Source organism: Oncorhynchus gorbuscha, linkage group LG11 (genome assembly GCF_021184085.1).
Source record: "Oncorhynchus gorbuscha isolate QuinsamMale2020 ecotype Even-year linkage group LG11, OgorEven_v1.0, whole genome shotgun sequence".
NCBI classification, from domain to species: Eukaryota; Metazoa; Chordata; class Actinopteri; order Salmoniformes; family Salmonidae; genus Oncorhynchus; species Oncorhynchus gorbuscha.
The window spans coordinates 40,366,850-40,390,668 of record NC_060183.1 but is presented as its reverse complement, the minus strand read 5'-3'; the positions used below and the strand labels follow the sequence as shown (position 1 = coordinate 40,390,668).

Below are 23,819 nucleotides of genomic sequence, written 5' to 3'. Positions count from 1 at the left end.
TCTTAATATCCTATCGGTTGGATTTGACTTAGACCAAATGTTTTTTTTTCTTCAATGACTTAAAGCCATCATATTATACATTTCATTTCACTCTGCAGACAATCCTGCCTAATTGCATTTTCAAATGGTCTCACTGCCCACTGCCCAGTGGAAAATGCGTTAATTACGCACGGATGAATATGGAGGAATTGAGGAAGATACAATGTAGTTTGGCATCTTCTGCAAAGGTGAGTATTTTGAACATTCTTATCTGTCATATTTTCCATATTTGTCTGTCATTGTTATTGTTATAACAGACAGTAATCACATGGGGTTTCTCTGAAATCAAAGGTACAAATAGTATTGTCTTTGATTGTATGTTTGATTTTCACAGGGTGAAGAGTGTGGGAATCTGAAGGGCATTCCGAAACGGCCATGTAAACGAGTTCCATGCAAGTTCTTGGAATGCTGGCAAATTTTTGTATCTGCAAACCTGATTGATATTTTTTTTAAATCATAGCCACATTTAAAACCAGCAGCAAAAAAATAGTTTGATATTGTTTTATAAATCAAATATTAATCATTTGTTTATCAAGTATTTTCTGTAAAAGTACTTATGCAACCTTCTTTGGTTAAATCTACCTATGTTCTATATGATTGCTTATTTTCAGATATGACATTTTTCATTTCAACGTATTTTTTATTTGGTTATTTTAGGTTTGCTTAATGATGTCTTATTTCTGTATTTAAACAATAAATGATAAACGTTTGATAATAAACACTGTAATACCGTATTTTGATTTAGCTACAACACAAAATATGGGGTGGTGGATTAATTCATTATTTTATTCTCAACAGACACACACGGCAATATATTCTTTACTATACTAATAATTTATCAGACCGTTTCAAGATTTTGTTGATACTTTTATTTGCAATATAATAGAGATTGAGAGGGTTAGATATTTATGGAGGGAATATCAGGAAATTTATCATGCGGAAGTTATATTTCTCTTAAATCCAGTCTATCGGACACATTTCAGTGTTACACAAGATGTGTTCACGCTTTGAAAACATTGAAGAACCACAGGAACAACATTATTCTGCCTGCCGTTTTTAAATAGATTACGAAAAAGGTCTCTACATTTGATAAAGCATTACTTGATACACATCAACCTAAACATGCCTGTGGGTAGTAAAAAGGGAAGCGTTATATTTTCAGGCTTCAGAGCATTGGGACTGTATTCGAATCACCTCTCACACGTGGTACGGTACCATAAGAAACATCGAGAATTCTACATTGTAACAGCCGTGGGAAACTGTTTCCACACGTACAATGTAAGTACTTATGTTGATAAATGTAACGATAAACTTAGCTATTTACTTGTCACATAGCAATCATTTAAAACATATATGATGGTAGTGTCTTTGCCATTTCCTGATGTCAACTAGATCGATGAAACAACATAGCAGAAGGATGTGCCACGAATGCAATGCCAGATTTTGAGGGCAGCCTTTTCTAAAATAACATGATCTACCCTTACGAAAGAAGATTGCAGTCAGAGTGCACAGTACGCTGCAAATACTGCGCCCAAAATACCACAGTAGACTTCAGTTACTGCACTCTTACTGTAGTTTCAAAACCGCTAGATGTTTTTGTAAGAGTACATTGTTATTTGATAGCTCGCTGATTCTCATATTATAATCGGAGTGGTTATTCAGTGGTCCCATTGGTGATCATCGTTAGTTCTGTAGCCATAACAGTGACTAAAAAGACAAGTTATAACATCAGTTCACCTTTTTGCACATTCCATTGTCCATTGTTTTGTTTGGTAACCATTTGCAATGTTACAGGTCAAGAAACTTGGAATTGTTGCTGTCAGTAAGTAGGACTCCATGTATATTTATGTAGTTTAATTTAAAGGTAGTCTTCCTGATATGACGACATCATCTTACACAGTGGGACATCCTCCCTACAGAAATCAACAGCAATCAAATGCATATCTGCCAAAAGAGCCACTGTTTGCTCTTCCTAATGTGGGCATGTGTCAAGGGAGGGCATACACCCGGAAGATTGGATTCTGTTGATGTCTGTAAGAGTTTCCCGACTGTGTATGACGATCACTCATATCACCAAGTCTCGCTCCCTTATTAATTCACCGGTGTTACAGTTTCAAACAATTTGACTGTAGATTTAAGGAATGTATGCATTTTCCCAAGGTAATGCACTTCCAGGGGACATATCATGCCTAGCGGCTGATCGGATGCTGGTCTATGTTGCAATTGGCGGGAAAGTATCAGCATTTGCCAGGAACAAAGAGGTGAAGTATCCATTCCATCACTTATATAATGAATATATTATGTGATCTATTTTTTTAAAGACAATGATGTCAAACTATTTAGGCCACCTACTTGTCATGACACGAGGCTAGCTGAGGGCACACACTCGCTTTAGCTTCAATGTTACGTTGACGTAGAGTGAATGACATTGCTTATAGTCAACTGACTGTGAGATTGTTGCGTCTATCCAGGTCGTTCACATGTACACCGGCCATGGAGCTGATGTTCACCTCCTGCTGCCTTTTGGGGATCACATCATTTCTGTAGACCGGGACAATGCTGTCATTGTTTGGGACGTGGAGTCAGAGGGTTTGTGTTGCAAAAATAATGCAGAACTGATCATCGGGATCATTGTTGAGTTTATCTGTTCCAATGAACCTAGAGTTGAACATGTTTTGGTAAATTGATTGTTTTGAAATGATGATCATTAGTTTTTCATTTTCCAGTCAAACCAGTTTTTGTGAAGTCAATTATATAGTTTTGTTCTCTTGTGCTTGTTTGTCCCACAGAGGAGTACCTGCAGATAACATTTGACAAAGTGTCATTTGAGGTGTCTGCTGTAATGCACCCAAGCACTTACCTGAACAAGATCCTGTTTGGGAGTAGCCAAGGAGGTCTCCAGCTCTGGAATGTCAAATCCAAGTACGGTCATTAATGTAGTTTAAAAATATTTTGAACAGGAGCCTCCCGGGTGGCGCAGTGGTTAAGGGCGCTGTACTGCAGCGCCAGCTGTGCCATCAGAGACTCTGGGTTTGCGCCCCGGCTCTGTCGTAACCGGCCGCGACCGGGAGGTCCGTGGGGCGACGCACAATTGGCCTAGCGTCGTCCGGGTTCGGGAGGGCTTGGCCGGTAGGGATGCCCTTGTCTCACCGCACTAACCAAGGTTGCCAGGTGCGCAGTGTTTCCTCCGACACATTGGTGCGGCTGGCGGGTTAGATGTGCGCTGTGTTAAGAAGCAGTGCGGCTTGGTTGGGTTGTGTATCGGAGGACGCATGACTTTCAACCTTCGTCTCTCCCGAGCCCGTACGGGAGTTGTAGCGATGAGACAAGATAGTAGCTACTAAAAACAATTGGATACCATGAAAAAGGGGTAAAGTGAAACAAAAAAATTATAATATTTTGAACTAAAAAGTATTGGTTGATAATTTAATTATAATTTGTTTGTGAAATCATAAAACTGATTGAAGGACAGAACAACCAAAGATCTGCATTAATGCAATTGCAATTGTGCTTTGTCAAACTTTGGTCTTAAATGTAGGAATGTTTGCCATGTTCTTTGTGCTCATTAAGTGCATTTCTTTTGTGTCTTAGCAAGCTTCTGTACACCTTCACTGGGTGGCCATCAGGAGTTACAGTGCTTCAGCAGGTTGGTTAAAATACCATTTTACTTTTCTCAAAGCTGAAAGTTTTTAGGTTGAGGAACAGTCAAGCAAACGCATGTTCAACTCCTTTCAAATACTGTATAGAATGAAGGTACTGTGTAGCCTACATTCTGACTCGGGAAGACATGCAGGCAGAGGCAGAAATCTGATGACGGCAGGGCCAGCAAAAATGTAGGTGGTCCCATATCTGGGCACTCAAACCATAATTAAATGATCAATAAAGCATAGCCTACGCTATACCCTGCTGTATTCAGTCACCCATAACAAACCATCTCATGTGATTTCGACATTACAGACCAAATAGCCTTGTAGACCTACGGAAATCCACGACTCTTGCTTTTTACCATGCGACTCTACACATAATAAACCGTAGGCCTATGTGGCGTTGATAATCACAATAGGCAGCCGTAGACTAGAACAGCGGTCACCAACTTTTTCTTGTTCTAGATCACTTTGAGTGAAAATGTAAGCAGGGTGCGCCTACAATGTGATGTCAATGAAATTATCAGTATGCTATAGGGCCTTCACTATAGTGTATGGCCGGAGAAGCACAGGGCAAAGTTCTATTTCCAATTAAATGAAGCTCTTAAAAATGATAGGCTATCTACATTGACTGGAAATAAATACTTCATGCATTTGCCTCTTTTCATATATAATAAGAGGTCCGATTTCTCCATGTAGGCCTACTCCTTGTTATAAATAACGTACAGTCCCTTGTATTTGAAAACTCAAGTCACAAGCTAGGCTATATGATAACCCTGGTAATAGGTCAGTTGCTGTAGCCCATTACTTGCGAGGCACATCAGACTAAATAGAAATCCCTTTTTTTTTTTTCCATTTCACTGGACCGATGGTCATGTGGGGCGGCAGGTAGCCTAGTGGTTAGTGTTGGGCCTGTAACTGAAAGGTTGCTAGATCGAATCCCCGAGCTGACAAGTACAAATCTGTCGTTCTGCCCCTGAACAAGGCGCTGTTCCTAGGCCGTCATTGTAAAGAAGAAATTGTTCTTAACTGACCTGCCTAGTTAAATAAAGATTTTTTTTTTAAATGTCTTAGCGGAGTTAGTGCGAAGTGAGGTGTTTAATGATTTCTAAAAGTGTTGATTAAAAACAGCATTTTAGTGCTGATCATTGTCTCTGACTGTACTCTAACTGTCTTTAAGGCCCTTGATTAGATCAATGCAATCAGTGATTGATATAGAGGGGAACTTGAGGCCCTTATAGGCAAAATACTTATATCAAATGACTTGGAAAATGCTCCAACGTCCTCTTCTATACACGGTCTCTTGAGATGTTTTTTTTTTACGGTATGTTTTGTTTGGCAGTTTTACATGTTTTTGTTAGCCGAGTTGTTTAGTGAGTCTTAGCTGACTAGCTAACGGTTAGTAGCCTACATAGCCTACACAGCGATAGCTACTGCTTGCCATGAATTTCATCTGAGGGTGTATGCATGTTTAGGCCAGTCCCGGTACTCATTTTGGGTGCCGGTACCGTTTATATTTCGTTGCAGGTACTCTTCAGTACTTTTGAGATAATATTCTATAAGAAGTGCAGGAACTCAAGCAGAAGAACATTTGAGGTGCTGATATACATTTCCTGTGAGCCCCTGACCAAGTCAAGTACTGTGCTTAAGTTTAAAGACAAATAGAACATTTCGCTCAAAGACATTATCTGATTGGGTGGGCCTGGCTCCCCAGTGGGTGCTGTGCCTTAGCCCCCGCATACAGGTAACTGACAAAATAAAGGAAACTCCAACGGCCACCACGAGCCAGAACAGCTTCAACCTTTGGCCCTTGGCATAGATTCTACATGTGTCTGGAACTGTATGGGAGCGATGTGACACCATTGTTCTGCGGGTGGCTTTATTTGGCCTCCTAAGTTTAATGAGCAGAACATTTTTATAAAATTTTAAAACACCAGAAAATCAGCTCCAAGTGATTTTTATTTGGGAAATCTGTTCCCAAGTATTCCCACGCATAATAGAAATAAGTGAATTTATACAAATGTAAGCAAGGTTTGAAATTATTATGTGTCAGTCAAATTATATTGGTTTGCTGTCTTAAAATGATTTTTTTATTGTCCCCCCCCCCCAACCATCCTCTCAAGAAAAGATCAGCTATGTTTGGGATCTACTGTGTAGAAAAGTTGGCTTGTGTGCAATCAGAAATTCAATGTGCGGGCCCCCCCCGAGTGGCGCAGTGTTCTAAGGCTCTGCCGCAGCCGGCTGCACGGTGTTTCCTCCAACACATTGGTGCGGTTGGCTTCCGGGTTAAGTGGGCACTGTGTCAAGAAGCAGTGCGGCTTGGTTGGGTTGTGTTTTGGAGGACGCACGGCTCTCGACCTTCGCCTCTCCCGAGTCTGTGCAGGAGTTGCAGAGATGAGACAAGACTATAACAACCAATTGGATATCACAAAATTGGGGAGGAAAAAGGGTCAGCGTTTTTCATTTTTTTTTTTTTAAAATCAATGTGTTTCCTGTCGAGCTTATTTCTCTCTCACCCATTTCCTCTAAACCGCCCCCTCAGACCCCAGCTGTGGACGTTGTAGGAGTTGGTCTATCATCGGGTCAGATCATCATCCACAACATCAAGTTTGATGAGTCACTGATGAAGTTCCAGCAAGACTGGGGCCCAGTCACTTCCCTTTCCTTCAGAACAGGTGACATCCCCAATTGCACGAGGTGTTGTCGTAATGATTATAACGATAAACACAACATTGTGTGGCTTCATTTTGTGTCTGGTGCGTCACTGCTTTGCGTCCAATATAATAAATAAAATGTTTACACACCTCTTAACACTTTGATGTGATTGTCTTCTAGATGGCCATCCAGTAATGGCGGCTGGTAGTCCTATTGGACATATTGGGCTGTGGGATCTGGAGGAGAAGAAGCTTGTTTGTCAGATGAGAGATGCCCACAACACAGCTATCGCTGGACTAACATTCCTCCATGGCGAGCCTCTTCTCATCACCAATGGGGCTGATAACAGCATTCGGGTTAGTGTTACTTAAATTGTGTTACTTAAATTGTGTTACTTAAATTGTCATTCACTAGAGGGCGGCACTGTACAATTGCTGTAAAAAGTTGTATTTTTTTATTTTTTTACTACACATCGTAAGGAAGGGGTGTCAAACATACTGCTACATTTTCACTTGAAACTGTGTGGAAATGATTGTGTCTACGTTACTTTCTTGACTGTGTCCAGCTTGCTAATAGTCACCGACATGAAAGCTTGACAGTCAGGGAGCATCGAAAATTTAAAAGATTGAAAACCGAACGCGCTCCCCCCGGACCTCTTTATAGACCGAATGCGGCCCCCAGGACCTCTTTGTCGACCAGGCCCCCGGGGTAAAATTAGTTTGACACCCCTGTCTTAAAGCTTGTATTTGCAAATCTCAAGTTGCAAATTCAGCTCTGCTAACACATTCTTGTACCAAAATATTTAACCTTTATTTAACCTTTATTTAACTAGGCAAGTCAGTTAAGAACAATTCTTATTTACAATGATGGCCAAACCCGGACGACGCTGGGCAAATTGTGCGCCACCCTATGGGACTCCCAATCACGGCCGGATGTGATTGTCTTGGATTCTATCCAGGGACTGTAGTGACGCCTTCTTTCACTGAGGTGCAGAGTCTTAGACTGCTGTGTTACTCGGGAGCCCTCAAGATTTGGTATTCAACCATAGAGTTTTGAATGATCAGTCATATTCCTCAGGTGTGGATCTTTGACACGGCGGGGGGAGGAGGCCGTCTACTCAGGAGTCGTCAGGGACACAGCGCCCCGCCCACTAAGGTCCAGCACCACGGCCTGAACGGACATCACATTCTCAGTGCTGGTATGTGTGATTTGCTTTATCAGGCAGTTGTATAAGTTTTTTTTTCTCTCTAATCCGCTGTACTCTTTCTTTCCCTAAGGTCAAGATGGTACTCTGCAGTCGTTCTCCACTGTTCATGAGAGATTCAACAGGAGTTTAGGACATGGTACGATTACATTTTTTCTGTTGTAGGAAAAATTTCTGTTATGGACTATGAGCTGTCAATTTGAGTACTGTTTACCTGTTTACCTGCATGAATCCTTGTTTGCTCTATTCTTCATGACAATAAACCAATTGGTAACTAGGTTCCATCAACAAGAAGAAATCCAAAAAGAAAAGCTTGAGGTATGACAAACTAAAGCTTCCTGCCATCACCACTTTCGCCTCAGGTATGTTTAGCAACAACGACAAAAAACTCTAAACAAGTCGGTTTTTCCTGTAGAACTTTTATCATTGAATGGGATTTAATTTGTAAAAACGTTTGTTTTCTCTGATTCTATGTGGGATGTAGAAAGTGCCCGCCAGAGTGATTGGGACAGTATAGTGGCGTGTCATCGAGGGTACCTCATGACGACCACCTGGAACTATCAGAAGGGTGGCATGGGAGCACACAAGCTGGAGCCGAAACGCTTCAACAAGAACCGCGCTCTCAGCGTCCATGCTACGGTAGCTAAATATGTGTAAAAATGTGTTGTTCTTAGTGTCAAATGAACCCAAACGATTTGATGAGTTAGTTTATAACACAAAGTTTATTACACATTTTGAAACAAACATAATGTATGCGCTATTTCTGTTTGTTAAAATGTGTACTTTCGCCTCAGGCGGTAGATATCACATCTTGTGGTAACTTCGTGGTGATAGGACTCTCATCTGGACATATTGACGTTTACAACATGCAGTCTGGCATGCATAGAGGTCAATATGGAGAGGACGAAGGTAAGTACCCCCAGAAAGACAATTACCGATGTATATTTGGCTCGTGCTTTCCGTGAAAGATTCAGCTTCATTCGTCCCATCTCTGACCCTGTAGCTCACAGCGGGGCGGTGCGCGGCGTGTCGGTGGATGGACTCAACCAGCTGACCGTGAGTGCCGGAGCTGACAAACTGGTCAACATCTGGAAGTTCAAATCTAGGAAGCTGGTCCTCTCCATTGACCTGGGCACCTCGCCCGCCACCACACACTTGCACCGGGACAGGTACGGGACAGAACACCACAGGGAGGAACAGCACTGACACGACTGCACGTCTTCCTAACTGATTTTTAGTTTTCACGTGGTTATAACATAGCTGTAGGAAAGTGTCTGATTGTAGTCTTTTCTGTCCCTGGTAAAGTGGGATGTTTGCCATCGCGCTGGACGACTTCACTCTCAATGTTCTGGACATGGAGACCAAGAGGATTGTCCGCAAGTTCTCTGGCCATCGAGGACAGGTCAATGACATGGTGAGTCGTTATCTTTCTTGATCTCCCTTTCTGTTTTTTTTTTTACTCTCGATTTTTGATCTCGTCCCCTCTTTCCCTCAAATATCTTTTTGATTTTTCTTGTCTGACGTTTCTCCTCAGGCTTTCAGTCCAGATGGTCGCTGGTTGATAACGGCAGCCATGGACTGTACTATCAGGACATGGGACCTTCCCTCTGGCTGGTAAGACTAATCCTTCCGCTTCTGGAGCAGCTTCTCGTCATTTCCTCTTGCCAAAACCTGAAATCGTTAAGATTACTTTTGTTCAGATTCTTTAAAAAAAAGGGGGGGCTTTATCAAAAATGTAGTTTATCAATGAATCTCCTTCAAGTGCTCTGCAGGGGAATTTCCCTCTCAGCCTTCAGTAATTGACTTGATTTATTCTCTTTTTTTCTGTCACTGTTAACTTCCTTTCCTAGCCTGGTGGACTGCTTCTTGGTCGACTTTGCTGCAGTCAGTCTGACCATGTCACCCACAGGGGACTTTCTAGCCTCCTCCCATGTTGACAACTTGGGGATCTACTTATGGTAAGAGTCACCCACATCAAAGAAAGACTGTGTGGTGGGTGGAGTCAATGATTATCTGAGGTTATATCCTTATTACGGAACCTAACCTGCTGGTTAATGTTCACACTAACAGCCAACCAAGCATTAGATGATAAAGGAACATTCTTGATTTGCTTAGTCTTTGAATAAATGGGACCCAGCAAATTAGTAGTCATATGGTCAATTGTTACAGCGTCTATTCAATTGAATAGATATTTCTGAAGGATTTATTTGTTATTTATGAAGGATTTGAGTTATTTCCTTGTATTCAAGTAGTTTTCTGTGACACACTGTGTTGCATGTATATTGAGTAGTAGTATCACATCCAGTATAATACTATTCAGGATAGTAACTCGTAGTATTCAGCAATAATAATAATGTATGACATTTACCAGGCGCTTTTACCCAAAGCGACATTTTAACGTACGGCAGGTCCCGGGAATTGAACCCACTATCCTGGCGTTGCAAGCGCCATGCTCTACCAACTGAGCTACAAAGCACAACATCATAGTAGTATTCAGTATTAGTAATTCAATCGAGTACAGGCCCAGCTGAATGAACAACAAAGACCGAAAGCAATATGAGATTTTGTGAAATAGTTTTGGGGGAATGGTTTCGTCTCCGAGGGAAGATCCTCTGAGCTAGATGACCCGATGACGGGTTGCCATATGCGGGGCTGCTGGCATCGAAGCCCTCTCCCGCTAGAGGAAAGGAGTTCCCATGACGGGCCTTAAGGTTATAATAGCTAGTGGTGGCGGATGGTTGTTGAAAACTGAGAGAGAGGAAGGTGATGCGTGCGAGATTGAGCCCACAGGTTAGACGGCATGTGTGAGGAATGTGCATCATTGTGCCGTGGTTATAGGCTCTACGCTCAGGAGGTGATTGACATTCCACATATGGCTAACAGGGAAGAGGAGAAACGAGACACTATGCTGATGATGATTAGTTTTGTATTCATTCCCACTATGCCCCTAGAATAGGAAATAAAGTGACTTCTGTTATGCTTACTGGATGACGTATATATGAGCATTCAGACCAGCCTTCCTGATTTTGAACATTACTACATTAGTGTTATTGTTGAGTGAGCATCCCATGTTGAGTGAATTCCGTATGGTTGTGTTTCCAGGTCCAACAACACGCTGTGCAGTATGGTGTCGCTGCGCCCCCTGCCTGCAGATTACGAGCCCACCGGGATCATGCTGCCAGGAACCTATTCCAGCCAAGGTACCGACTGAACAGCCACTGTACCCATGTAGCACTTACTCTGTACCGGGCACGAGGGGCTCGAAAGTCCCCCACACCATCTGGACTGGCACATGTAACTGTGGTACCAGCCAATTATTCAAGCGGTCCTTTTGAATATTTTCTAGATGTTGGTGGAGAAAAACGATACTGTGCCGTAATGTGTGTGGCAGAGTACTGTACATTCAAATGCTTGAAATAGCCTTTCTGGAGCTTAAGCAATATTAGATGGTAGTTGATGGTATCCGTTGCCAAAGAAACATGAGTTTTCTTGTGCAGATGAAGAGGGAGAGGGAGATGCTGATCTCAACACTGAGATGATAGAATATGAGTCTCCTGAGCAACTGGACGAGCAGCTGGTCACCCTCTCTCTGCTGGCCGACTCTCGCTGGAAGAACCTGCTGCATCTCGACATCATCAAGGTGAGCATGTCACACTGTGGTTGTCTGTGGAGGGAAAACGGGTCAGCTACACAGTCTCAAGCCCAGGTTGTCTGTGCGACTCAAGACTGTCTTAGCCCTCTGAGCTAAACCTAAGGCAACACATTTCTCCTTACACTTGCAGTGACTGACGACGCGTGTGGTAATATCATTGTCATCGCTTCGTAAGACAGACTTTCACAGTGCTCATATGTTTTAGTTTTTGTTATGTCGGAAATGAGAAAATTGAAATGAGATTGGTGTTTTCCCCTTTCACATATAGAAACGGAACAAACCCAAGGAGCCCCCCAAGGTTCCAAAGGCTGCCCCCTTCTTTATGCCCACCATCCCAGGACTAATACCACAGTTCGCCCCCTCTGAAGGCTCCAACCAGGGGGAACAGGTGAGAGAAGTTAGCTACTTCTTGAAGTTCTGATAATAAACAGAACTCCATGAATGACCCTGAAACCACAACACTGTAAAATCCATTTTTATAAAAAAATTATTAACATTCATGTAAATTACAGGAGCTGGAATCCTTAATGTTGAAACTGCCATGTCTGTTTGCGATGTTCAAATCAAAAATCAAGTCAAATTGTATTTGTCACATGCGCCATATACAATAGCAGGACCTGCCAACGTGCACGCTTTTTGCGTACCAGCTGCACAATTCTCTGTCCATGTACGAGATCCGAGTTAAAAGTATGCAGAAATGAATAGGGACTGATTATTATATATATATGTATATTTTTTAAACAACATTTGAATAACAAATAAACCCGCTGAGTAAATCTAACCTATTGTTGAGCTGCAACACCCAGGCGTCTACGGAGTTTGTGTCAACGGACACGGAGTTGAATAAAATCATTATTGGACGTAGCTACCCCCGTGTTTGCCCCTCCTCCTGTTTGATGTGATGCTGAGTTTGCCGACTCAGCTGTACGTAAACACACGGGCAAGTCTCTTTTCGACTCTGTGTTGTTGTGGAAAGATAAACACTAATTGTTTCAAGCTTAACATTAGCGAACATAGGATGGACATTCAGTGGGCTCTAAAGTGCCAGCAGTTCACTCGCATTTTCTTGCGAAAGAAATTAAATGCAAATGCGAAAAAGAACTGGTCGCATTTGTTGTGAGAGTGATAGACATTCAATTCTGCGTCCCATTAGTTGCATTTTCCACCTAACATTACGAGGATCACGCAACCTGATGGACTGTGACTGAAACGATGATCCATGTCAGAAGCATTTACAAAAGTATAATCCCAAATAAATATTAATATCTTGGCATTAAATATGGGAGTCGGGAGTTTAGAAGAGGGCGCGATGAAGAATGAATGAGTGTCCTGTATTGGCTATAGAGGCAATGCTTCTAAAAGTCTTTGCACTAGATTTGAGATTTGATCCATTTCGAAAATCTGAAATGATGTATGTGCTGCAAAGAAATCCAATTGGCACCTTCACATTGCCAACAGGCCGACTGCCAAGATCTCATCCCTCAACTTTTTCACGGCATGCTATCCCTGCATTATTTCTGAGGGAGCCTCTGTTGATCTGGTGGAAGATGAGTTTAGACTATCAGGCAGCAACCTTTTGAGCAGAGTCTGGTCAACATGCGCACGGATCAGGCCTGGAGAGAAATCTGCACAATGAAAAGGCGGGGCAGCCCGGTCTATTCCCACCTTTCGACTGTGATGCTGTGCATATTGGTCATATTCCACTGCAATGCAGACTGCGAACGAATATTCAGTCTCGTTTTCCCAGGACAGAACCCAGTACAGAGCCTCCCCCAGTACAGACATGCTGAGTGCCCTTGTTACCAAGGTTTTAATGATTGCCAGAGGAACTGTTTGCCACGGAGAAGTCTATCCTGATGCCCTGCTGCGTGAGGCTAAGTCTGCTAGCTGCCAGGCAAATCTGTCTAGGAAATTATTTCCTGAACATTTGAAGCTCTCCAGAAGATGTGTTCTTACCCACTGCTTCCTATCATAGCCTTTTCCTTTTACATGTTTATTTGATACTGATTCTCTGCTTCAAACATTTGTTGTTCTTATCAGTTTTTTTTTATTCCCATGGATAAGACCTTTGTACATTTTGTACTTAAACAAATAACTTGTTATTATATGCTTAATTATTTATTTTTTACTCCAAGAATAAAGGCCCTTTGTGTTTTTTCTAATTACATATTGTTAGTGACTTTTACCGTATGTGTAACTGGAATGCTGTCAAAGTATTCCAACCTTTTTATCGACTTGATTTGGAACAATTCTATAATTGCGATCAGACTCACGAACAGCGCGCACACGTGCGGGGGAAGGAACCCCAATTCGGGGAGTGCTACGAGCGCGTGTTGAATCTCCAATTTGCCGCGTGCGTCTGGTACTCTAAAAAGTTGGACAGGTTTGGCAGGTCTGCAATGGGTGTAGACCGTACAGTGAAATGCTTACTTACAAGCCCTTAACCAACAATGCAGTTTTAAGAAAAAATACATGGGGTACTGGTACAGTCTATGTGCGAGGGCACCGGTTAGTCGAGGTACATGTAGGTAGAGTTAATATGCATAGATAATAAACAGAGTAGCAGCAGTGTAAAGGGGGGGCGACAATGCAAATAGTCCGGGTAGCCATTTAATTAGATGTTCAGGAGTCTTATGGCTTGAGGGTATAAGCTGTTTAGAAGCCTCTTGGACCTAGACTTGGTGCTCCGGTACCGCTTCCCATGCGGTAGCAGAGACAACAGTCTATGACTAGGGTGGCTGGGGTCTTTGATAATTTTTAGGGCCTTCCTCTGACACCACCTGGTGTAGAGGTCCTAGATGGCAGGAAGCTTTGCCCCAGTGATGTACAGGGCCATACGCACTACCCTCTGTAGTGCCTTGCGGTCGGTGGCCAAGCTGTTGCCATACTAGGCAGTGATGCAACCAGGGGTGGCCTGTCAGGAAGTCCAGGATCCAGTTGCAGATGGAGGTGTTTTTTCCCAGGGTCCTTAGCTTAGTGATTGGCTTTGAGGGCACTATGGTGTTGAACGCTGAGCTGTAGTCAATGAATAGCATTCTCACATAGGTGTTCCTTTTGTCCAGGTGTGAAAGGTCAGTGTGGAGTGCAAAAAGATTGCATCATCTGTGAATCTGTTTGGGTGGTATGCAAATTGGAGTGGGTCTAGGGTTTCTGGGATAATGGTGTTGATGTGAGCCATGACCAGCCTTTCAAAGCACTTCATGGCTACAGATGTGAGTGCTATAGGTCGGTAGTCATTTAGGCAGGTTACCTTCGTGTTCTTGGGCACAGGGACTATGGTGGTCTGCTTGAAACATGTGGGTATTACAGACTCAGGCAGGGAGAGGTTGAAACTGTCAGTGAAGACCCTTGCCAGTTGATAAGTGCATGCTAGGGGTACACGTCCTGGTAATCTGTCTGGCCCTGCGGCCGTTGACCTGTTTAAAGGTCTTGCTCTCCGTAGCTGATGTGAGTGTCATCACACAGCCGTCTGGAACAGCTGATGCTGTCATGCATGTTTCAGTGTTACTTGCCTCGAAGCGAGCATAGAAGTAACTTAGCTTGTCTGGTAAGCTTGTGTTAATGGGCAGCTCGCAGCTGTGCTTCCCTTTGTAGTCTAATAGTTTGCAAGCCCTGCCAAATCCGACGAGCATCGGAGCCGGTGTAGTACAATTCGATCTTAGTCCTTTATTGATGCTTTTCCTGTTTGATGGTTCATTGGGGGGCAGAGCAGGATTTCTTATAAGCTTCCGGGTTAGAGTCCCGCTCCTTGAAAGTGGCAGCTCTATCGATCAATCAAATTTTATTTATATAGCCCTTCGTACATCAGCTGATATCTCAAAGTGCTGTACAGAAATCCAGCCTAAAACCCCAAACAGCAAGCAATGCAGGTGTAGAAGCACGGTGGCTAGGAAAAACTCCCTAGAAAGGCCAAAACCTAGGAAGTAACCTAGAGAGGAACCAGGCTATGTGGGGTGGCCAGTCCTCTTCTGGCTGTGCCGGGTGGAGATTATAACAGAACATGGCCAAGATGTTCAAATGTTCATAAATGACCAGCATGGTCGAATAATAACAAGGCAGAACAGTTGAAACTGGAGCAGCAGCACAGTCAGGTGGACTGGGGACAGCAAGGAGTCATCATGTCAGGTCGTCCTGGGGCATGGTCCTTGGGCTTAGGTCCTCAGAGAGAGAGCGAGAAAGAAGGAGAGAATTAGAGAACGCACACTTAGATTCACACAGGACACCGAATAGGACAGGATAAGTACTCCAGATATAATAAACTGACCCTAGCCCCCCGACACAAACTACTGCAGCATAAATACTGGAGGCTGAAACAGGAGGGTTCAGGAGACACTGTGGCCCCATTCGAGGACACCCCCGGACAGGGCCAAACAGGAAGGATATAACCCCACCCACTTTGCCAAAGCACAGCCCGCACACCACTAGAGGGATATCTTCAACCACCAACTTACCATCCTGAGACAAGGCTGAGTATAGCCCACAAAGATCTCCGCCACGGCACAACCCAAGTGGGGGGCTCTACCCTTTAGCTCAATGCGGATGTTGCCTGTAATCCATGGCTTCTGGTTGGGATATGTACTTACGGTCACTGAGGGGACGACGTCATCGATGCACTTATTGATGAAGCCAGTGACTGATGTGGTGTACTCTATGCTTCTCTGTGTGTGTAGTAAAAGTGGTCGAGCTTTGTTTTTCTCCTCCTAAAACGAATTTGAGTTTTTCTGCATTAAAGTCCCCAGCCACTAGAAGCCCCGCCTCTGGGTGAATGTTTTCCTGTTCACTTACGGCCGTTTACAGCTCATTAAGTGTAGTCTTAGTGCCAACATTGGTTTGAAATGGGAAATAGACATCTATGAGGGATATAATGAAAACTTTATAGGTAGATAGTGTGGTCTACAGCTTATCATTAAATACTCTACCTCAGACGAGCAAAACCTTGAGACTTCCTTAGATTTTGTGCACCAGCTGTTTACAAATATACAGTTATAGTTTACATACACTAAGTTGACTGTGCCTTTAAACAACTCGGAAAATTCCATAAAATTAGGCCATGGCTTTAGAAACTTCTGATAGGCTAATTGACATAAATTGAGTGAATTGGAGGTGTACCTGGTGGCTATATTTCAAAGCCTACCTTCAAACTCGGTGCCTCTTTGCTTGACCTCATGGGAAATCAGCCAAGACCTCAGAAAAAAATGTAGACCTCCACAAGTCTGGTTCATCCCTGGGAGTAATTTCCAAATGCCTGTGAAGGTACCACGTTCATCTGTACAAAAAATAGTACGCAAGCATAAACACCATGCGACCACGCAGCCGTCATAGCTCTCAGGAAGGAGACTCATTCTGTCTCCTAGAGGTGAACATACTTTGGTGCGAAAAGTGCAAATCAATCCCAGAACAACAGCAAACGACCTTGTGAAGATGCTGGAGGAAACGGGTACAAAAGTATCTGTATCCACAGTAAAACGAGTCCTATATTCGCATAACCAGAAAGGCTGCTCAGCAAGGAACTGCTCCAACTGTGCCATTAAAAAAGCCAGACTACGGTTTGCAACTGCACATGGGGACAAAGATCATACTTTTTGGAGAAATGTCCTCTGGTCGGATGAAACAAAAATAGAACTGTTTGTCCATAATGACCATCGTTATGTTTGGAGGAAAAAGGGGGAGGCTTGCAAGCGGAAGAACACCATCCCAACCGAGAAGCACGGGGGTGGCAGCCTCATGTTGTGGGGGTGCTTTGCTGCAGGAGGGACTGGTGCACTTCACAAAATAGATGGGATCAAAGGGGGGAAAATTATGTGGATATATTGAAGCAACATCTCAAGACATCAGTCAGGAAGTTAAAGCTTGGTCGCAAATAGGTCTTCCAAATGGACAATGACTCCATGCATACTTCCAAAGTTGTGGCAAAATGGCTTAAGGACAACAAAGTCAAGGTATTTGAGTGGCCATCACAAAGCCCTGACCTCCATCCTATAGAACATGTGTGGGCAGAACTGTAAAAGCAATGTGTGAGCAAGGAGGCCTACAAACCTGACTCGGTTACACCAGCTCTGTTAGGAGGAATGGGCCAAAATTCACCCAACTTATTATGGGAAGCTTGTGGAAGGCTACCCATAACGTTTGACCCAAGTTAAATCATTTTAAAGGCAATGCTACCAAATACCAATTGAGTATATGTTCGCTTCTGACCCACTGGGAATGTGATTAAAGAAATAAAAGCTGAAATAAATAATTATCTCTACTATTATTCTGACATTTCACATTCTTAAAATAAAGTGGTTATCCTAACTGACCCAAACCAGGGAATTTTACTAGGTTTAATTGTCAGGAATTGTGAAACTGAGTTTAAATGTATTTGGCTAAGGTGTATGTAAACTTCCAACTTCAACTGTATATAGACCGCCACCCCTTGTCTTACCAGAGTCCGCTGTTCTATCCTGCCCGAAAAGCTTAAAACCCACCAGCACTATGTTATTCATGTCGTCGTCCAGCCACGACTCGTCCAGTAAAACACAAGATATTACAGTTTTTAATGTCCCATTGGTAGTATATACGTGATCCGAGTTTGTCTATTTTATTATCGATTGATTGTACGTTGGCTAATAGGACCGATGGGAAAGGTAGATTACCCTCTCGGCGACGGATCCTAACAAGGCACAACAACGAAGTTAGTGCAAACAACGAACACTGTTTTTTTTCTCTGACATGGGCGACGCTAGAGCTCAACTACACTGTGGGACCTGACATTATATTTTGTGTTAGGGGCCTGGTAGGGTCTGTTTTTTTCCATCAATAACGAGGCAGGGCCCGGGTATCACTAAATTGATCACTAACATTTTGAAGCTGAGCTATTTGCTCGTGATCTGCTGTGGGGTACTGTCATATCTGACTAGGATCATAACATGGTGTCAGAAGTGCTTCAACCTCATCAAATATAAGACAGGAGAGATTCTTTCACAGAAAATAATAATGTTCCTTGAGTTTTGTCAGAGGTCAGAGTGACTAACAGTCTACTGCTCTCTGTCTCGTCATTGAACAGAGTAGCCCAAGCGGAGCCATTTGCTATAGATACTCACCGATACAGAACCGCCATGAGCAGAGCGAACAGCATGCAGGAGCGACTGACAGGCAGCGAGGAGTAGCTAATGCATTTGCTAACAGAGGAAGTTATTTTGGATTTCGGGCAGGGTCGGTCCTTAAAATTTGTCAGAAGCAGTCAGACCTGGGTAGGGTAGGGCCTGAACGTCGCTGGCATGGGTAGGGCTTGGACATGAAATTCATGCCTGTGCAGGGCTCTAGGCGACCCTCCCCACCACTGCTTTGTCAACAAAACAATAACGGCTGTAGGGTGGACAGTGGCGCTGTTTCCCCTACTACTGATTCCAACTTTTAAAAAAGGTTGTTTGCTTTTCATATTATCCCCCCTCCCATAACAACTGTTATTTGGTTTAAACAATGCTTCTTTTGTTTACTTTTTTCACAGTCAAAGATTGTGAATTTTGGAGTCCTGGCACAGAAGTCCCATTTCTACCAACAGCTAGAATCTGCTATGCTCAGCAACAAATGTAAGTCTGAATCTCACTTACCAAGCTATTACTCACCGCACCTCTTGCAAGCATAGCAATTCCTCTAACCCCAAATCAATTCTGAGGCCACAAAAACTCAAGAATATCTTTTGGAATCACAATACTTGGGCCTACTGCTATGAAGTCAAGTCATTAGCATGTGCACTAACTAAAGTATTATTTGGCACGACTTTGCATTTCAAATGGCATGTACCTGAGGCCAATACAATGAATAACCCATCCTCATCATCGTTTCCTCCAGATAATGACCCTGTGGGGTTGCTGAAAGAGATGGGTCCGTCTGGGATTGATGCTGAACTCCGAGGTCTGGCCCCTGATATGGGTGGAGACGTCTCCGTCTTACGAGGTTTCCTGAAGATGGTGGCCAGCATGCTGGACTCCAAGAGAGACTTTGATCTGGCACAGGCCTACCTGGCTCTCTTCCTAAAGGTAACCACATAAATATCATAGTCACTAACACTGCACATTTAATCAGCTGCTGTTATACCAAGGGTTGCGTTAGTTCACAACTGTATTTTCAAAATGCTGTATTTAATTTATTTGTATTTTTTAAACTGCCTGTGTTTAATATTGAAAGTCGTGTTTTTTTGTTGTTGCTTCACATAGTGATCAAGGCCGTGCAATTATAGTTTACCATCACAGAAAATACATTAGTGGGACATATTCCGTGGAAAATAGCTTCATTTTCATCAGATGAATACAGAAGTGCAATGCTATTTGGCTAGTTGTAAATGAAAGGTATTTTTTGCAAAAACAATTATACATGGCCATCATATTTATCATAGAAATAATGTAGCCAGCTACATTTCCTAATGTTTTGCCTGAAGTGAATCTTCATTTTACAGGAGAAACCGAGAAAAGTACCAGAGAAAATAGCTACACATCAGTCAGAACGCTGTCTGCTGATAGAATGCCCATTCGTGAATTCTCATCTGAGTGGAGAAGTGCAACTGAAGCACAAAATCAGTCGGATGCTGAGCAGAAATTACAATAAGGAGCATTTTAGATCTGGTTTACAAAACACTGCAAGATATTTCTTTTTGCGTTTGATCTATTTGTCTGGGTGAAAAAGACCGAGTTCTGCGTTATTGCAACCACTGTATACCTGTGGAAAGACAGTTTATTTTTTATTTAATCTACATTTGATTGATTTTGTTGTTTTTATTGTTACAACATTGTCCAATGTTATTACTACAGTAATTGTATCGTTGTTACAAAGGTGTAAGAGCAGCTTAATGGTATCAACTCCAGATGCCACTAGATGAAGGGGAAAGTTGTTTTCTGTTGCATTGACTGTCATCCACTTACATCTGCAGCCAGCAGATGGCATCAGAACATTATGATTGGAAAGAAAAAAACAAACGTAAAAATTATCTGATACACAACGCCCTATTCGATCAAAACTAATACCCAGATTCCCTGTAGAAGTCCAGTAAAAATGGAACAAGAAAACATGTTTGACTTGATACGCAGTTCTATTGTATCCCTCTTAAAATACAATCTATTTAGTTGAGTACCTTCATTCAAATTGCGTCTCTATAGAGCATGAAGAATGATGTTTTGTCTTCACAGGCACGTTCTGAGGGCAAATAACAAGTGTGTGTGTTCATGTATGGCTAGACTTACATCCATCGCTAACCCTGGTTCGTCTCTCTCTCTCTAGCTGCATCTTAGACTGATCTCCAGGAACCAGGGCTGATGGAGGAGGCATCTAAAGTATCAGAGAAACTGGAGGAGACGTGGACATCCATGCAGACACTTTTCAATCAGAGCCTGTGTTTGCTGTCATACACCAAGAGTGCACTGCTTTGAAGCGTACCTCTCCCAGTGTTGTTTTTCACCATAAATGTTATGTATAAATCTCTACACAGTATTCTCGGCGCAAGTATCACAGTTGATGCAAGACAAATTGGTCACATTTTATATGAAGTGCTCTCATAATGGTCTGAACAAAATATGAAGTTCAATGAAACTGTGGTTGATGGAAAACCTGATGTAACCGTTTAAAATAAACATTGATTTTTATCATTGTATTTGTTCACTTTGTTTGTTCCTTTGGGCTGCTTTAGTTTGCTTTGTTCCCTGCTGTCTCAATAGATAAGAGGATAAAGCTCAGGTGCATCCTGTTTTCATTGATCATTCTTGAGACATTTTAACATCTTGATTGGAGTTCACCTGTGGTACATTCAATTGATTGGACATGATTTGGAAAGGCACACATTTGTCTATACTAGAGTTTCCCCCATCATCAATCTAGACACAATACCCCATAATTACGAAGCAAAAGGTTTTTTAGATTAAAAAATAAATAAAAACAAAACATTTACATAAGTATTCAGACCCTTTACTCAGTACTTTGTTGAAGCAACTTTGGCAGCGATTACAGCCTCGATTCTTGGGTATGATGCTACAAGCTCGGCACACCTGTTTTTGGGGAGTTTCTCTTCAGTGCAGATCCTCTCAAGGTCTGTCAGGTTTGATTGGGAGCGTTGCTACACAGCTATTTTCAGATTTCCCCAGAGATATTCGATCAGGTTCAAGTCCGGGCTCTAGCTCGGACACTTAAAGACATTCAGAGACTTGTCCCGAAGCCACTCTTGTGTTGTCTTGGCTGTGTGCTTAGGATTGTTGTCCTGTTCAAAGGTAAACCTTCACTCCAGTTGGAGGTCCTGAGCGCTCTGGAGCAGGTTTTCATCACAGATCTCTCTGTACTTTGCTCCGTTCATCTTTCCCTCGATCCTGACTAGTTTCCCAGTACCTGCCGCTGAAAAACATCCCCACAGCATGATGCCGCCCCCACCATGCTTCACCGTAGGGATGGTGCCAGGTTTCCTCCAGACGTGACGCTTGGCATTCAGGCCAGAGTTCAATCTTGTTTTCATCAGACCAGAGAATCTTGTTTCTCATGGTCTGAGTCTTTAGGTGCCTTTTGGCAAACTCCAAGCTGGCTGTCCTGTGTCTTTTATTGAGCAGTGTCTTCCGTCTGGCCACTATCATAAAGGCCTGTTTGGTAGAGTGCTGCAGAATTGTCCTTCTGTAAGGTTCTCCCATCTCCACAGAGGAACCTCCCTGACCAAGGCCCTTCTCCACCGATTGCTCAGTTTGGCCGGGCGGCCAGCTCTAGGAAGAGTTTTGGTGGTTCCAAACTTCTTCCATTTAAAAATCATTGAGGCCACTGTGTTCTTCAAAGCTGCAGAAATGTTTTGGTACCCTACCCCAGATCTGTTCCTCGACACAATCCTGTCTCTGAGCTCTACGGACAATTCCTTCTACCTCATGGCTTGGTTGTTTCTCTAATATGTACTGTCAACTGTGGGACCTTTATATAGAATAAGGCTGTAACGTAAGAAATGTGGAAAAACTCAGTCTGAGTACCTTCCGAATGCACTGTATTTTCATTGTGTTCAGTGCTGTTGGGGATTATAGTTTTTGTCTCATGACGGAGCAGGTAGTGGAGCAGATGGTGTCTCTGTGTGCCTCTCTCTGTAGCTAGGCTCTGTTGGAGTCCTAGAGGATGACCAGCCACGCATGGGCTTGGGATAGGGGTTTTAGTCAAGCCTGTCATTTTTATGGTATGGAAAATAAAGCAATAGAGTAGCTTTTTGTTAGTGTATTACATCTTACTGCATCTTTTACATATGAAAGTGTTGTCATTGAATAATGATAATGTTAGTTACTGGGCATCAATTTAATTTCTGTGATTTGTCAGTGTTTAATTGTAGGGCAGTATTTTTTTTATATGCCCCACAACATATATGTTTGCGGGAATATTAAGGCTACAGCGTAATTACATAGTTCTGATGGTAGGCCCAGAGCCATATACAGTGTACATATTTTTAAACAATAAGGCCCAGAAGGGGTGTGGTAAATTGACCATATACCACCCCCGTGCCTTATTGCTTATATATATATATTAGTTCATTCAAAAAGTATTCAGACCCCGTGACTTTTTCCACATTTTGTTACGTTACAGCCTTATTCCAATAGTTTTTTTCTCTCATCAATCTACACACAATGCCCCATAATGACAAAGTGAAAACAGGTTGTTAGAAATGTTTGCAAATTTATTACAAATAAAAACAGAAATACCTTATTTAAATAAGTATTCAGACCCTTTGCTTTGAAACTGAGCTCAGGTGCATCCTGTTTCCATTGATCATCCTTGAGCTGTTTCTATAACTTGATTGGAGTCCACCTGTGGTAAATTGATTGGACATGATTTGGAAAAGGCACACACCTGTCTATATAAGGTCCCACAGTTGACAGTGCATGTCAGAGCAAAAACATTTACATTTACATTACATTTAAGTCATTTAGCAGACGCTCTTATCCAGAGCGACTTACAAATTGGTGCATTCACCTTATGACATCCAGTGGGACAGTCACTTAACAATAGTGCATCTAAAACTTAGGGGGGGGGTGGGGTGAGAGGGATTACTTAACCTATCCTAGGTATTCCTTAAAGAGGTGGGGTTTCAGGTGTCTCCGGAAGGTGGTGATTGACTCCGCTGTCCTGGCGTCGTGAGGGAGTTTGTTCCACCATTGGGGGGCCAGGGCAGCGAACAGTTTTGACTGGGCTGAGCGGGAGCTGTACTTCCTCAGTGGTAGGGAGGCGAGCAGGCCAGAGGTGGATGAACGCAGTGCCCTTGTTTGGGTGTAGGGCCTGATCAGAGCCACGAGGTCCCAACGGTGTTGTCTGTAGAGCTCCGAGACAGGATTGTGTCGAGGCACAGCTCTGGGGAATGGTATCAAAAAATGTCTGCAGCATTGAAGGTCCCCAAGACCTAATCGCTGCCAAAGGTCCTTCAACCAAGTACTGAGGGTCTAAATACTTATGTGATATTTCCAGGGCGTTTTTCTTTATTATTTTTTTATTTGCTAAAAATCTGTTTTTTCTTTGTCATTTTTGGGGTATTGTGTGTAGTTTGAGGGGGGGGGAAAACAATTGAATCAATTTTAGAGGAAGTCTGTAACAACAAAATGTGGAAAATGTCATGGCGTCTGAATACACTGTATATGGTAGGCCTATGTTC

General features: G+C 42.8%; 1 protein-coding gene across 1 annotated transcript; it reads left to right on the top strand.

Moving 5' to 3' along the window:
• The first annotated feature begins 1,014 nt into the window (after positions 1–1,014).
• On the top strand, positions 1,015–20,819 carry LOC124048627 (WD repeat-containing protein 36-like). Its single transcript, XM_046369601.1, is given in 24 exon segments — positions 1,015–1,317; positions 1,834–1,861; positions 2,200–2,300; positions 2,511–2,628; positions 2,829–2,961; positions 3,631–3,685; positions 6,226–6,358; positions 6,519–6,694; positions 7,416–7,536; positions 7,616–7,681; positions 7,821–7,904; positions 8,027–8,181; positions 8,337–8,451; positions 8,546–8,711; positions 8,848–8,956; positions 9,077–9,156; positions 9,393–9,500; positions 10,645–10,742; positions 11,040–11,182; positions 11,463–11,582; positions 18,684–18,765; positions 19,028–19,215; positions 20,450–20,465; positions 20,468–20,819. Coding segments are annotated over 24 exon segments (2,682 nt in total). The 5' UTR covers positions 1,015–1,161; the 3' UTR covers positions 20,599–20,819.
• The last annotated feature ends 3,000 nt before the right edge of the window (positions 20,820–23,819 follow it).